Source organism: Salvelinus sp. IW2-2015, unplaced genomic scaffold, assembly GCF_002910315.2.
Source record: "Salvelinus sp. IW2-2015 unplaced genomic scaffold, ASM291031v2 Un_scaffold3403, whole genome shotgun sequence".
NCBI lineage: Eukaryota > Metazoa > Chordata > Actinopteri > Salmoniformes > Salmonidae > Salvelinus > Salvelinus sp. IW2-2015.
This window is the reverse complement of record NW_019944683.1, coordinates 26,370-42,046: the sequence shown is the minus strand read 5'-3', so window position 1 is coordinate 42,046 and position 15,677 is coordinate 26,370. Positions and strand designations below refer to the sequence as shown.

The 15,677-nt window shown below is 47.4% G+C and overlaps 1 protein-coding gene across 1 annotated transcript in view; it reads right to left on the bottom strand.

The window, feature by feature from the left end:
• The window catches only part of LOC112075794 (tyrosine-protein kinase RYK), a 103,711-nt gene that overhangs the window by 62,511 nt on the left and 25,523 nt on the right, over positions 1–15,677 (bottom strand). Inside the window, 5 exon segments of the mRNA XM_070441069.1 lie at positions 3,722–3,805; positions 10,576–10,676; positions 14,045–14,064; positions 14,066–14,187; positions 15,208–15,270. Coding sequence (XP_070297170.1) covers positions 3,722–3,805; positions 10,576–10,676; positions 14,045–14,064; positions 14,066–14,187; positions 15,208–15,270 — 390 coding nt within the window.

Below are 15,677 nucleotides of genomic sequence, written 5' to 3'. Positions count from 1 at the left end.
AGCCAAGGCAGGCAGCTACCTCTTCTGGGGTTTATTATGGCATCCCCAGTTAGTTCCTGCCAGCGCAGCAGCTACTCTTCTGGGGTTTTATGGATCCCCATCAGTTCCTGTAAGGCAGCACTACTCTTCCTACGGGTTAGTTATGGATCCCATTAGTTCCTGTCAAGGCAGCAGCTACTCTTCCTGGGGTTTATTATGGATCCCCATTGAGGTTCCTGTCAAGGCAGCAGCTCTCTTCCTGGGTTTATTATGGATCCCCACTAGTTCCTGTCAAGGACACAGCTACTCTTCCTGGGGTTTATTATGGATCCCCATTAGTTCCTGTCAAGGCAGCAGCTACTCTTCCTGGGGTTTATTATGGATCCCCATCTTAGTTCCTGTCAAGGCAGCAAGCTACTCTTCCTGGGGTTATTATGGATCCCATTAGTTCTCGCCAAGGCAGCAGCCTACTCTCCTGGGGTTTATTATGGACCCCATTAGTTCCTGCCAAGGCAGCAGCTACTCTTCCTGGGGTTTATTATGGATCCCCATAGTTCTGCAAGGCAGAGCTACTCTTCCTGGGGTTTATATGGATCCCATTAGTTCCTGCCAGGCAGCCATATACTCCCCTGGGGTTTCTTAGGATCCCATTAGTTCCTTCAAGGCAGCAGCTACTCTCCTGGGTTTATTATGGACCCCCTTAGTTCCTGTCAGACAGCAGCTACTCTTCTGGGGTTTATTATGGATCCCATTAGTTCCTGCCAAGGCAGCAGCTACTTCTCCTGGGGTTTATTATGGATCCCATTCCTGTCAAGGCAGCAGCTACTCTTCCTGGGGTTTTATTTGGATCCCATTAGTTCCTGCCGAAGGCAGCACCTACTCTCCTGGGGTTTTATGTAATGTATCCCCATCTTAGTTCTTGCCAAGGCAGCACTACTCTCCTGGGGTCCAGCTGAAATTAAGGCAGTTTATACAAATTTTTAAAAAACATTACAATCCATTCAAAGATCTCACAACACCTCAGCCCCCTACTCCACCACTACCACATATCTGAAATACAAAATCCATGTGTACGTGTGTGTATAGTGCATATGTTATTGTGTGTGTATGCATGTGTCTGTGCCTATGTACAGTAACAGTCGTGGCCAAAAGTTTTGAGATGTATTAATTTTCCACAAAGTTTGCTGCTCAGTGTCTTTAGATATTTTTGTCAGATGTTACTACAGAATACTGAAGTATAATTACAAGCATTTCATAATTGTGCAAAGGCTTTTTATTGAAATTGTTTTCAAGACCTCGCAATCCGCCCTGGCATGCTGTCAATTAACTTCTGGGCCACATCCTGACTGATGGCAGCCCATTCTCTGCATAATCAATGCTTGGAGTTTGTCAGAATTTTGTGGGTTTTTGTTTTCACCCGCCTCGTTGAGGATTGACACAGCAGTTTCTCAATGGGATTAACGGTCTGGGGAGTTCCGTGCCATGGACCAAAATATCAATGTTTTGTTCCCCGAGCCCACTTTAGTTATCCACTTTGCCTCATGGCAAGGTGCTCCATCTGCTGGAAAAGGCATTGTTCGTCACCAAACTGTTCCTGGATGGTTGGGAAAAGTTGGCTCTCGGAGGATGTGTTGGTACCATTCTTTATTCATGCTGCTGTTTCTTAGGAAATTGTGAGTGAGCCCACTCCCTTGGCTGAGAAGCAACCCCACATTGAATGGTTCAGGATGCTTACTGTTGGCATGACACAGGAACTGATGGTAAGCGCTCACCTTGTCTTCTCCGACAAGCTTTTTTCCGGATGCCCCAACAATCAGAAAGGGGATTCATCAGAGAAAATGACTTTACCCAGTCCTCAGCAGTCCAATTCCATTCAGTGTTTTTATTCAGTAGATTTGAGATTATTTAATTTGTATAGCGCTTTTCTGCAGTTGTATTATTATAACGTAAATATAGAATAGAGAAAAAACATAAGTAGCATATTTTCTGTCATGTATCTGAATATAGGTGGTGGTGTGAGCAGACAGTCTGATATTTCTTTCAGTCAGACAAAAGGCTTTGGTATTATAAGAATTGTTGCTGCCACCTAGTGGGAAAACAGAGAACACTAAACTGCACTAAACCTTGAACACCTGTCTCCTATGAGAGAGAGAAACTACACACTGCGAGATTGATTAAAACAAACACACGTGACAAATGTAGCAAGCTAAGCACTGTTAGTGAAACGACTGTTTGCAGCCAATACACAACGGTCATGTGGGATGGACCAGCTACCCAGTCCATTTAGTCATGTGGGATGGACCAGCTTACCCAGTCCATTTTAGTCATGGGCTGGACCAGCTACCAGTTCATTTAGTAATGTGGCTGGACTAAGCTACCCAGTTCACTTAGTCATGTGGCTGGACTAGCTACCCAGTTAATTTAGTCATGTGGCTGGACTAGCTACCCAGTTCATTTAGTCATTCGTGGCTGGACTAGCTACCCAGTTCATTAGTCATGTAGGCTGGTACAGCTAACCCAGTTCATTTAAAAGTCATGTGGCTGGACTATGCTACCGGCTTCAATTTAGTAATGTAGCTGGAACCAGCTACCCAGTTCTTTAGTCTGGCTGGACCTGTACCATAGTTTATTTAGTCATGTGAGCTGGACCAGCTACCCAGTTCATTTAGTCATGTAGCTGGACCAGCTACCAGTTCATTTAGTAATGTGGCTGGACTAGCTACCAGTTCACTCAGTCATGTGGCTGGACTTAGATACCAGTTCACTCAGTCCTGTGGCTGGACTAGCTTACCAGTTCACACTTAGTCATGTGCTGGACTAGCTACCACAGTTCACTTAGGTCAGTGTGGCTTGGGACTAGACCTTTACCACGTTCACTTTGTCATGGCTAGGACTAGCTCCACCAGTTCACTCAGTCAGTGCTGGGAACTAGCTCCCAGTTCATTTAGTAATGGTGGCTGGACTAGCTACCCAGTTCACTCAGTCATGTGGCTGGACTAGATACCCAGTACTTCAGTCATGTGGCTGGACAAGCTACCATTTCACTTAGTCATGTGGCTGGACTAGCTACCCAGTTCACTTAGTCATGTGGCTGGACTAGCTACCCAGTTCACTTAGTCATTGGCTGGACTAGCTACCCAGTTCACTCAGTCAATGTGGCTGGACTAGCTACCCAGTTCATTAGTAATGTGGCTGGACTAGCTACCCAGTTCACTCAGTCATGTGGCTGGACTAGATACCCAGTTCATTCAGTCAATGTGGCTGGACTAGCTACCCAGTTCATTGTCGTGTGGGCTTGGACCAGCTACCCAGTTCATTTAGTCATGTAGCTGGACTAGCTACCCAGTTCATTTAGTCGTGGCTGGACTAGCTACCCAGTTCACTAGTCATGTGGGCTGGACCAGCTACCCAGTTCATTTAGTCAGTGGCTGGACTACGCTACCCAGGTTCATTTAGTCGTGTAGCTGGACTAGCTACCCAGTCTATTTAGTCGTGTGGGCTGGACCAGCTACCCAGTTCATTTAGTCCATCTGGCTGGACTAGCTACCAGTCATTTAGTCATCTGGCTGGACTAGCTACCGTTCACTCAGTCATGTGGAATAGGTCTACACCGTAACTAGATGAACCAGATCACAATGGGGCTGGTGATTGAGGTGGTTAGTAGCAGGTGTGCTACAGGTATGTAGCAGGTGAACAGGTGGACCCCATGGTAAGACTGGAATGGACCACAACGTGGACTTACTTCTGGTTTCATGGACGGGGGCACCAGGGTTTGGGAAGGTGGCGGCAGCAAGCTGGAGAATGGGTGCAGTGCCAGGGTGATGGTCTGATGGTGAGAGGACAGGGGATGGAGGGAGGGTTGAGAGAGTGAGAGGGAGAGAGGGAGGGAGGGAGGATAGAGAGAGGGAGGGAGGGAGGATGAGAGGAGAGAGGGAGGAGAGAGTAAGGATCAGAGATAGTGAGAGGGGAGGGACGGACGGGGGTGAGAGTGAGAGAGGGAGGGACGCAGAGAGGAAGGGTTGGAGAGAGCGGGAGAGAGAGAGAGAGATTGAGGTGAATAAGGGTTGGGTTATGGCTGGTGGTGAATGGTACATTGAAGCAGCAACCACAAGACAGCAGAGTGATGAGCAGCCACAACACAATGATTTGCAGTATGAGGACACAGCCACTAGATGGCCACAGTGTACATACGCCTAACAGACATGTAAACACCACTGTGGAAGTCAGTCTAATACACGGTGTAAACTCATTCCACGGAGGGTAGAGCATCTGAGGGTTTTCACCTCTCCCTTGTACTTGACTGATGAATTAAGGTCACTAATTAATAAGGAACTCCCTCACCTGGTGTCTAGGTCTCAGTAAGGAACTCCCTCACCTGGTTGTCTAGGTCTCAGTAAGGAACTCCCCTCACCTGGTTGTCTAGGTCTCAGTAAGGAACTCCCCTCACCTGGTGTCTAGGTCTCAGTAAGGAACTCCTCTCACTGGTTGTCTAGGTCTCAGTAAGGAACTCTCCTCACCTGGTTGTCTAGGTCTCAGTAAGGAACTCCCCTCACCTGGTTGTCTAGGTCTCAGTAAGGAACTCCCCTCACCTGGTTGTCTAGGTCTCAGTAAGGAACTCCCCTCACCTGGTTGTCTAGGTCTCAGTAAGGAACTCTCCTCACCTGGTTGTCTAGGTCTCAGTAAGGAACTCCCCTCACCTGGGTCTAGGTCTCAGTAAGGAACTCCCCTCACCTGGTTGTCTAGGTCTCAGTAGGAACTCCCTCACCTGGTTGCTAGGTCTTCAGTAAGGAACTCCCCTCACCTGGTTGTCTAGGTCTTAGTAAGGAACTCCCCTCACCTGGTGTCTAGGTCTCAGTAAGAACTCCCTCACCTGGTCGTCTAGGTCTCAGTAAGAACTCCTCTCACCTGGTCGTCTAGGTCTCAGTAAGGAACTCCCCTCACCTGGTGTCTAGGTCTCAGTAAGGAACTCCCCTCACCTGGTTGTCTAGGTCTCAGTAAGGAACTCCCCTCACCTGGTTGTCTAGGTCTCAGTAGGAACTCCCCTCACCTGGTTGTCTAGGCTCAGTAAGGAACTCCCTCACCTGGTTGTCTAGGTCTCAGTAAGGAACTCTCCTCACCTGGTCGTCTAGGTCTCAGTAAGGAACTCCCCTCACCTGGTTGTCTAGGTCTAAGTAGGAACTCCCTCACCTGGTCGTCTAGGTCTAGTAAGGAACTCCCCTCACCTGGTTGTCTAGGTCTCAGTAAGGAACTCCCTCACCTGGTTGTCTAGGTCTCAGTAAGGACCACCCCACCTGGTGTCCTAGGTCTCAGTAAGGAACTCCCCTCACCTGGTTGTCTAGGTCTCAGTAAGGAACTCTCCTCACCTGGTTGTCTAGGTCTCAGTAAGGAACTCCCCTCACCTGGTTGTCTAGGTCTCAGTAAGGAACTCTCCTCACCTGGTGTCTAGCTCTCAGTAAGGAACTCTCCTCACCTGGTTGTCTAGGTCTTAATTGAAAGGAAAAACCAAAGAACTGCAGACACTAGGCCCTCTGTGGAATGATTTGACACCTCTGGCTAATAGAATGATTGGAAATGGAATGAATAGACATTTATGGAATAAAGTGGAAAATACCTGTGATAGAATAATCCATCCACAAAAAAAAGAGTATCAACTTTTGAAGTAGTAGGCTTTTCATTCATCCCAATTTCTATTGAAAAGTGACACGGTCAGCTCTCCTATTGGACAATACATTTACCCACCAGTACCTGGATCAGCTCTCTCTCTATCACCAGTACCCGGATCAGCTCTCTCTCTACCACCAGTACCCCGGATCAGCTCTCCTCTGCCACCAGTACCCCGGATCAGCTCTCTCTCTGCCACCAGCACCCTGGATCAGCTCCTCTCTCTACCACCAGTACCCCGGATCAGCTCTCTCTCTGCCACCAGCACCCTGGATCAGCTCTCTCTCTACCACCAGTACCCCGGATCAGCTCTCTCTCTACCACAGTACCCCGGATCAGCTCTCCCTCTACCACCAGTACCCTGATCAGCTCCCCCTCTACACCAGTACCCTGGATCAGCCTTCTCTCTACCACCAGTACTCTGGATCAGCCTTCTCTCTACCACCAGTACCCTGGATCAGCCTTCTCTCTAACCGGGCAGAGGAAAATTGAAGTCACCTGGTTGTCTAGGTCTCAGTAAGGAACTCCCCTCACCTGGTTGTCTAGGTCTCAGTAAGGACCACCCCTCACCTGGTTGTCTAGGTCTCAGTAAGGAACTCCCCTCACCTGGTTGTCTAGGTCTCAGTAAGGAACTCTCCTCACCTGGCTGTCTAGGTCTCAGTAAGGAACTCCCCTCACCTGGTTGTCTAGGTCTCAGTAAGGAACTCTCCTCACCTGGTCGTCTAGCTCTCAGTAAGGAACTCTCCTCACCTGGTTGTCTAGGTCTTAATTGAAAGGAAAAACCAAAGAACTGCAGACACTAGGCCCTCTGTGGAATGAGTTTGACACCTCTGGTCTAATAGAATGATTGGAAATGGAATGAATAGACATTTATGGAATAAAGTGGAAAATACCTGTGATAGAATAATCCATCCAAACAAAAAAAGAGTATCAACTTTTGAAGTAGTTAGGCTTTTCATTCATCCCCAATTTCTATTGAAAAGTGACACGGTCAGCTCTCCTATTGGACAATACATTTACCCACCAGTACCCTGGATCAGCTCTCTCTCTATCACCAGTACCCCGGATCAGCTCTCTCTCTACCACCAGTACCCCGGATCAGCTCTCTCTCTGCCACCAGTACCCCGGATCAGCTCTCTCTCTGCCACCAGCACCCTGGATCAGCTCTCTCTCTACCACCAGTACCCCGGATCAGCTCTCTCTCTGCCACCAGCACCCTGGATCAGCTCTCTCTCTACCACCAGTACCCCGGATCAGCTCTCTCTCTACCACCAGTACCCCGGATCAGCTCTCCCTCTACCACCAGTACCCTGGATCAGCTCCCCCTCTACCACCAGTACCCTGGATCAGCCTTCTCTCTACCACCAGTACTCTGGATCAGCCTTCTCTCTACCACCAGTACCCTGGATCAGCCTTCTCTCTACCGGGCAGGAAAATTGGAAGTGTTTTTGTTAGAGCCACCATTATAGTGTCTGACTACAATTATTACAGTGACCCCCGCGGGAGTCTACATTATAAAATAACTCATTGATTCCCCACGTCTGCTGTCAAATCAAATGTTACTTATCACATGCGCCAAAGAAAAATATAAACTCAACATGCAACAATTTATAAGATTTTACTGAGTTACAGTTCATATAAGGAAATCAGTCAATTTAAATAATTACATAAAGGCCCTAATCTATGGATTTCACATGACTGGGAATACAGATATGCATCTGTTGGTCACAGATACTTTAATTTAAAAAGTAAGGGCGTGGATCAGAAAACCAGTCAGTATCTGGTGTGACCACCATTTGCCTCATGCAGCGTGACACATCTCCTTCACATGGAGTTGATCAGGCTGTTGATTGTGGCCTGTGGAATGTTGTCCCATTCCTCTTCAATGGCTGTGTGAAGATGCTGGATATTGGAGGGATCTGGAACACACTGTCCCTCTGCTCTAACCTCATCCAAGAGGTTTTGAGTAGAATGTGAGGAGAGAGGACGCAAGGAATCAAGCAGTATCTCCTGATCCGAATGGTTCACAACTACATTTACATTACATTTAGCAGACGCTCTTATCCAGAGCGACTTACAAATTGGTGCATTCACCTTATGATATCCAGTGGAACAACCACTTTACAATAGTGCATCTAACTCTTTTAAGGGGGGGGGGAGGAGTTAGAAGGATTACTTTATCCTATCCTAGGTATTCCTTAAAGAGGTGGGGTTTCAGGTGTCTCCGGAAGGTGGTGATTGACTCCGCTGACCTGGCGTCGTGAGGGAGTTTGTTCCACCATTGGGGTGCCAGAGCAGCGAACAGTTTTGACTGGGCTGAGCGGGAAACTAGACTAGTACAACTAACACAAAATCAGGATATCAGATTGGCTGAGGAAAAACCCAAGTCTTCAGAGAGTACACCCTGGCTCCTCCCTCCTAGCACCAGATATTACTACAATAGAGAATTGTACTTCTACTACCCCAAATCTACCTTCTCATCTCAGACATGTTTAGAGGACAAGACAGACGGACCGCAAACTCACCGGCCCGGACGGACCGCAAACCCACCGGCCCGGACGGACCGCAAACCCACCGGCCCGGACGGACCGCAAAACCCACCGGCCCGGACGGACGGCAAACCCACCGGCCCGGACGGACGGCAAACCCACCGGCCCGGACGGACGGCAAACCCACCGGCCCGGACGGACCGCAAACCCACCGGCCCGGACGGACGGCAAACCCACCGGCCCGGACGGACCGCAAACCCACCGGCGCCGGACGGACCGCAAACCACCGGCCGCGACGGACCGCAAACCACCGGCCGGAGGCCTGGCGTCCAAATGGCACTGATTCTCTATAGTGCACTACTTCTGATCAGGGCCCATAGGACTGGTAAAAAGTAGAGCCCTACATGGGGAATAGCTGCCATTTAAGGACCTGGATGCCGAGGCAATCCTGTCTTGTTTATCCCGACCGTCAGACACTAGTTTAGCTAATGAGATGATTCCCCATCACAGACTTATTCTTGTTTGGTGGAGGAATGCAGCTCTGGTGACAGAGTAGATCAGGCTGTAGGAGGAAGAAGTGGAGGAAGAAGACACCAGACATATGACCATGTCCCATTATACCAGAACCCTCCCTGAGGCTATAAAGACAGCACCAAGCTAGACTGGCGTCCACAGCTTACTCCCCACCTAATCGTCCCCACCTAATACGTCCCCACCTAATACGTCCCCCTACTAATACGTCCCCACCTAATACGTCCCCACTAATACGTCCCCACCTAATTCGTCCCCACCTAATACGTCCCCACTAATACGTCCCCACCTAAACGTCCCCAACCTAATACGTCCCACCTAACGTCCCACCTAATACGTCCCCACCTCATTTTCAACCACTCCACAATGTCTTGTTAACAAACTATAGTTTTGGCAAGTCGGTTAGGACGTTACTTCGTTGTATGACATTACTTTTCCATTTCCTAATAATTGCTCCCACAGTTGATTTCTCTCAAACCAAGCTGCTTACCTATTGCAGATTCAGTCTTCCCAGCCTGGTGCAGGTCTACAATTTTGTTTCTGGTGTCCTTTGACAGCTCTTTGGTCTTGGCCATAGTGGAGTTTGGAGTGTGACTGTTTTGAGGTTGTGGACAGGTGTCTTTTATACTGATAACAAGTTCAAACAGGTGCCATTAATACAGGTAACGAGTGGAGGACAGAGGAGCCTCTTAAAGAAGAAGTTACAGGTCTGTGAGAGCCAGAAATCTTGCTTGTTTGTAGGTGACCAAATACTTATTTTCCACCATAATTTGCAAATAAATTCATTAAAATCCTACAATGTGATTTTCTGGATTTCCCCCCCTATTTTGTCTGTCATAGTTGAAGTGTACCTATGATGAAAATACAGGCCTCTCTCATCTTTTTAAGTGGGAGAACTTGCACAATTGGTGGCTGACTAAATACTTTTTGCCCCCACTGTAAGTAAAGCAAGAAAGTTCAAAATAGACGGGACTTAAAAATGGCATGCAGCATAAAGGAGACTTACTGGAGATGTATCAAGGAGTTAACAGCCAATGTCCTAAGGAGCCTGTCCAAAACCACTTGTTAGACCAGGACAATGACCTGTTAGCTACTGCAGCGGATACCGATGACGAACCGGTTAACGCGAGATACATGACGATACCGGAATACTATAAGACGATACCGGATACTATAAAGCCGATACTACGTGATACTATAAGACGATACCGGATACTACTATACATAGACGATACCGGATACTATAAGACGGATACCGGATACTATAAGACGATACCGGATACTATCATAGACGATACCGATACTATAAGACGTACGTACATAACGATACCGATACTATAAGACGATACCGGATACTATAAGACGTTACCGGATACTATAAGACGATACCGGATACTATAAGACGATACCGGATACTATAAGACGTTACCGGATACTATAAGACGTTACTGGACAAGACGTCAGTGGATACGCTACGACGTCACTGGACAAGACGCTACTGGAAACTATACGACGTTACCGGATAAGACGTTACCGGATAAGACGTTACCGGATACTATAAGATGATACCGGATAAGACGTTACCGGATACTATAAGATGATACCGGATAAGACGTTACCGGATACTATAAGACGTTACCGGATAAGACGCTACCGGATAAGACGTTACCGGATAAGACGTTACCGGATAAGACGTTACCGGATAAGACGTTACTGGATAAGACGTTACTGGATACTATAAGATGATACTGGATAAGACGTTACTGGATAAGACGTTACTGGATAAGACGTTACTTGGATGCTGTTATTTTCTGAGTGTAAATGGGAAGGATCTTACTGTTTCTTTCTTTCTCTGTGTTTTTGTGTGCGTGGACATGTACATAGCTGCGCTGGTGTGTGTGTGTGTGTGTCTTACTGGTGACAGCACTGGCGTTGTTGGGTGTGTCAGCTCTCAGGTACTGGGTGGTCTGGGTGGACGGCTGGGACAGGCCCTGGGAACTGCCACTGTCTGAAACACTGGACGAAAGGAAGGGAGAGAGAGATGAGAACAATACTCGTGAAGAAAGCAAGGACAGAGTGGAGAGAGAGAGATAACAACTCATGAAGAAAGCAAGGAAGGAGTGGAGAGAGAGAGATAACAATACTCATGAAGAAAGCAAGGAATGGAGAGAGAGAGAGAGAGATAACAATACTCATGAAGAAAGCAAGGAAGGGGAGAGAGAGAGGAAGCAACACCTGCCACTTCACAAACATCATTATAAAAAGGTAACGCCGTCTCTGTTCCTATTGGCCACCTAAACACCTGCTCTGCTCCTATTGGCCACTTAAACAGTCCTTCATACAGATAGAGAACCCTCTCTGCTCTAATTCTCCCCACCGCTGCTGTTCAAGACAACGTTTCACGAAGTAAATCCTGTTTAGCATCGTCCTACTTAAAAACAACAACAAGAGTTTGTCTGTTCACTGCAAACATCTCACCAACAAGTCTGATCAAATCTAACCAAGTCTAATAAACCAGCATTAAAACAACTCGATTTATCTCAAATATTACATTAGAGAGACGCCTGGCTGGCTGTGGGAGCATGTGAGACACGTTGTTCTGCTGTGTGAGAAAGAGAGAGAGAGAGAGAGAGAGAGAGAGAGAGAGAAAGGAATGGAAACAGGAGAGAGAGAGAAATGGAAAGAGAAGACAGAGAGAAATGGAAAGAGAAGACAGAGAGAAATGGAAAGAGAAGACAGAGAGAAATGGAAAGAGAAGACAGAGGAGAAATGGAAAGAGAAGAGAGCAGAGAATGGAAAGAGAAGACAGAGAGATGGAAAGAGAAGAGAACAGAGAGATAATGAAGAAGAGAATGACAAAGAAAATGGAAAGAGAATAGACAGAGAAGAATTGAGAAAAGAAGACAGAAGAGAATAGGAAAGAAGACAGAGAGAAATGGATAAAGAAGACAGAGAGAAATGGAAAGAGAAGACATGGAGAAATGGAAAGAGAAGACAGAGAGAAATGGAAAGAGAAGACAGAGAGAAATGGAAAGAGAAGACAGAGAGAAATGGAAAGAGAAGAGAGAGAGGCAAGACAAACCGAGGATTCTTTCCAACAATGACCTGAGATAACAGACTGACAAGGGGCTGATCTGAATCTACCAAGATGGAATCCGTGGCAGAAATGATTAAGTAGAAGCTGAAACACACAGTGCAGTATTAATTCAATAATCTGAACTCCTAACACCTGGCGCCATCCTTTACGGTGTTGGGATGTTTTCTCTCAGAGTACCTGGACAACTGATCTAGGATCAAGTCCCCTTTCTGATCCATTAGGAGTTAAAAAAGGTCAAACTGATCCTACATCAGTACTCCTGTTGTTCTGATAAGCAAACTAATACAGCTGTCTACTCTACAGATACCCGGAGGGGACAGTTTATTTATTAGCTTCGTAAACATTGAGCAGGTTTCAACTCACTCTCTAAATCTATCTAAGCACAATATCTTTGGAAATATTTAAAAAGCCGAGCTGTGTTGGCTCACGAGGTACTGGGTATGAGCAACACTAGGGCTGGCATAATTACCGTATTATGATGGTTATGGATGAAGACAGTCGTGAAAACAAGTCATAAATGTTTTTTTTTTTAAATGAAATAAATGAATATAATTGTGTTTGAAAAATACGGTCCTGCCGGGACATTCATGTGGTTCGGTCCGTTTCTGCTGTAACATGGACTCAACAGTAACACGGACATGAAACTCTGCTGCTCCTTACTGAAACGAGACCGTTTTAGTAGCCCCTCCCTGCAGCAGCGGCACATTCAGGAAGGAACGGAGAGAACTTTAAAAAACGCACAATTTTCTACTTTCCTCGTTCCTTACTGCTTCCTTACTTCTATATACATACATATATATACATACATACACACATATATATATATACATACATACATACATACATACACACATACACACATACATATATGTGAGCACACACACACACAGTGCATTCGAAAGGTATTCAGACCCCTTGACTTTTTCCACATTTTGTTAAGTTACAGCCTTATTCTAAAATTGATGAAATTATTTTTTCCCCCCTCAATCAATCTACACAATAATAATTTAGACATTTTTACACTAAAAAGAAAAGCCATATTTACATAAGTATTCAGACCCTTTGCTATGAGACTCGAAATTGAGCTCAGGTGCATCCTGTTTCCATTGATCATCCTTGAGATGTTTCTACAACTTGATTGGAGTCCACCTGTGGTAAATTCAATTGATTGGACATGATTTGGAAAGGCACAAACCTGTCTATATAAGGTCCCACAGTTGACAGCACGTCAGAGCAAAAACCAATCCATGAGGTCGAAGGAATTGTCTGTAGAGCATAGAGACAGGATTGTGTCGAGGTACAGATCTGGGGAAGGGTACCAAAACGTTTCTGCATCATTGAAGGTCTCAAGGACACAGTGGCCTCCATCATTCTTAAATGGAAGAAGTTTGGAACGACCAAGACTCTTCCTAGAGCTGGCTGCCCGGAAATCGGGGGAGAAGGACCTTGGTCAGGGAGGTGACCAAGAACCTGATGGTCACTCTGACAGAGCTCCAGAGTTCCTCTGTGGAGATGGGAGAACCTTCCAGTAGGACAACCATCTCTGCAGCACTCCACCAATCAGGCCTTTATGGTAAACAAGAGAGATGTCGCTGAATGTCAAGCATCACGTCTGGAGGAAACCCTGGTACCCATCCTTACGGTAAAGCATGGGGTGGACTGAATGTCCTTGAGTGGCCCAACCAGAGGCCGGACTTGAACCCGATCGAAATCTCTGGAGAGACCTGAAAATAGCTGTGCAGCAACGCTCCCATCCAACCTGACAGAGCTTGAGAGGAGCTGCAGAGAAGAATGGGAGAAACTCCCAAATACAGATGTGCCAAGCTTGTGGCATCATACCAAGAAGACATGAGGCTGTAATCGCTGCCAAAGGTGCTTCAACAAAGTACTGAGTAAAGAGTCCTGAATAATTATGTTAATGTTATTTAAGCATTTTATTTTTGGGCTTTGTCATTATGGGGTATTGTGATGTCATTATGGGGTAACTGTGGATGTCATTATGGGGTATTGTGCAGTCATTATGGGGTACTGTGTGTAGATTGATGAGGGGGAAAAATATGTGATAACTTTTAGAATAAGGCTGTAACAAAATGTGGAAAAAGTTCAAGGAGGGTCTGAATACAATAATGTTTTCTAACCTTTATTTTATAAAGTGAGAGGGGTGGTTATCATTCCACTCCATGTTATCATTGAGATCACATCTCTTTTCAAAGAGAGAACTGGTAAATGTGTGATATATATAATGTGTATGTGTGGATATATATTCATTCAGAACCCCAGTACTAACCTGTCGTCCAGCTCTACTCTCTCTCATGCTGTGTAGATGCATAACAGCCAGAACGATGGCTACCAGGAAGATGACCAGCGCAGATGACCCCGAAACACTGATTATAGAACACCCTGGTGGCGTGGTAGGAATGGACACTCCATCTGGCGGAGGGAGACATCAGCAGACCAAATCATTTATTTGAAAATATACAAGAGAGGAAGAGTAAAGAGGGAGAATATGAAACACAGAAAGGAGAAAAATACGCAGAGGCTTTGATTCTGAAAGCGCTCCCCTCGGGGTACCTGTAAAAGTCTCTCCTTACACACCACTGTCTTTATGAAAAGCTTTCATCTCTGTGTCTGTTAAAAGCCTCTGTCTAGCTTACGTATCCACTCCGCCCCCACCAGTCTGCCACTCCGCCGCCCACCAGTCTCCACTCGCCCCTCCCAGTCTCCACTCCGCCCCCACCAGTCTCCACTCCGCCTCATTCAGTCTCCACCCGCCAGTCTCCACTCCCCACCCCACCAGTCTCCACTCCACCCACCAGTCTCCTCTCCACCCAGTCTCCACTCCACTAGTCTCCTCTCCTCTCCCCCACCAGTCTCCGCCCGCGCCCACACCGTCCTCCGCTCCGCCCACCAGTCTCCGCCCCGCCCACCAGTCTCCGCCCCGCCCACCAGTCTCCACTCCACCTTACAGTCTCCACTCCACCCCACCAGTCTCCGCCCCCGCACAATCTCCACTCCGCCCCGCCAGTCTCCACTCCGCCGCGCCAGTCTCACTCCGCCCCGCCAGTCTCCACTCTGCGCCCCGCCAGTCTCCACTCCGCCCCGCCAAGTCTCACTCCCTGCCCGCCAGTCTCCACTCCGCCCGCAGTCTCCATCGCCCCGCCAGTCTCCACTCCGCCACGCCAGTCTCCTCCACCCCGCCAGTCTCCACTCCACCCACCATCTCCCCCCCAGTCTCCACTCCACCCACCAGTCTCCACTCACCCCACAGTCTCCACTCCACCCACCAGTCTCCACTCCACCAACCAGTCTCCACTCCACCCCACCAGTCTCACACTCCACCCACCCGTCTCCACTCCACCCCACCAGTCTCCACTCCGCCCCACCAGTCTCCACTCCACCTCACCACCCCTCTTCAGTATATGCTGTGGTCCTATGGACAGGCCGACTTACTCTCTGGCCGCGGAACAGTCTTATTGTTGGAGACGGGAGGCATCTTCAGATCAGGATCTATTCCTGTTAAGAGAAGAAGAGTCAGACAGGAAACTCATCAAAAACCAGCCAGTGGAAATGCTGTCATTGTAGATACTATCAGTAAACAGGATGGAGAAGTAACAGGAGTCAGCCGAGACCTGTGTCTACAAAGGCACCAGCCATGATACCAACAACTGAAAACTGACCATGTCTCAATCCACTTTATGGGGCCAAGATGTGATACAACTTGGAAAGGGTACTACTTTGGGGATGTATTTTATGAGAAACTAAGTTTAGTACAACCCAAGCCAGCTGCTTAACAGCACTGGACAGACAGACACACACACAACAGAGACAGAAAGAAGGGAGACACAGAGACCGACAGAGACACAGAGAGACGACAGAGAACACAGAGACCCCAGAGACCGACAGAGAGAGACACAGAGACC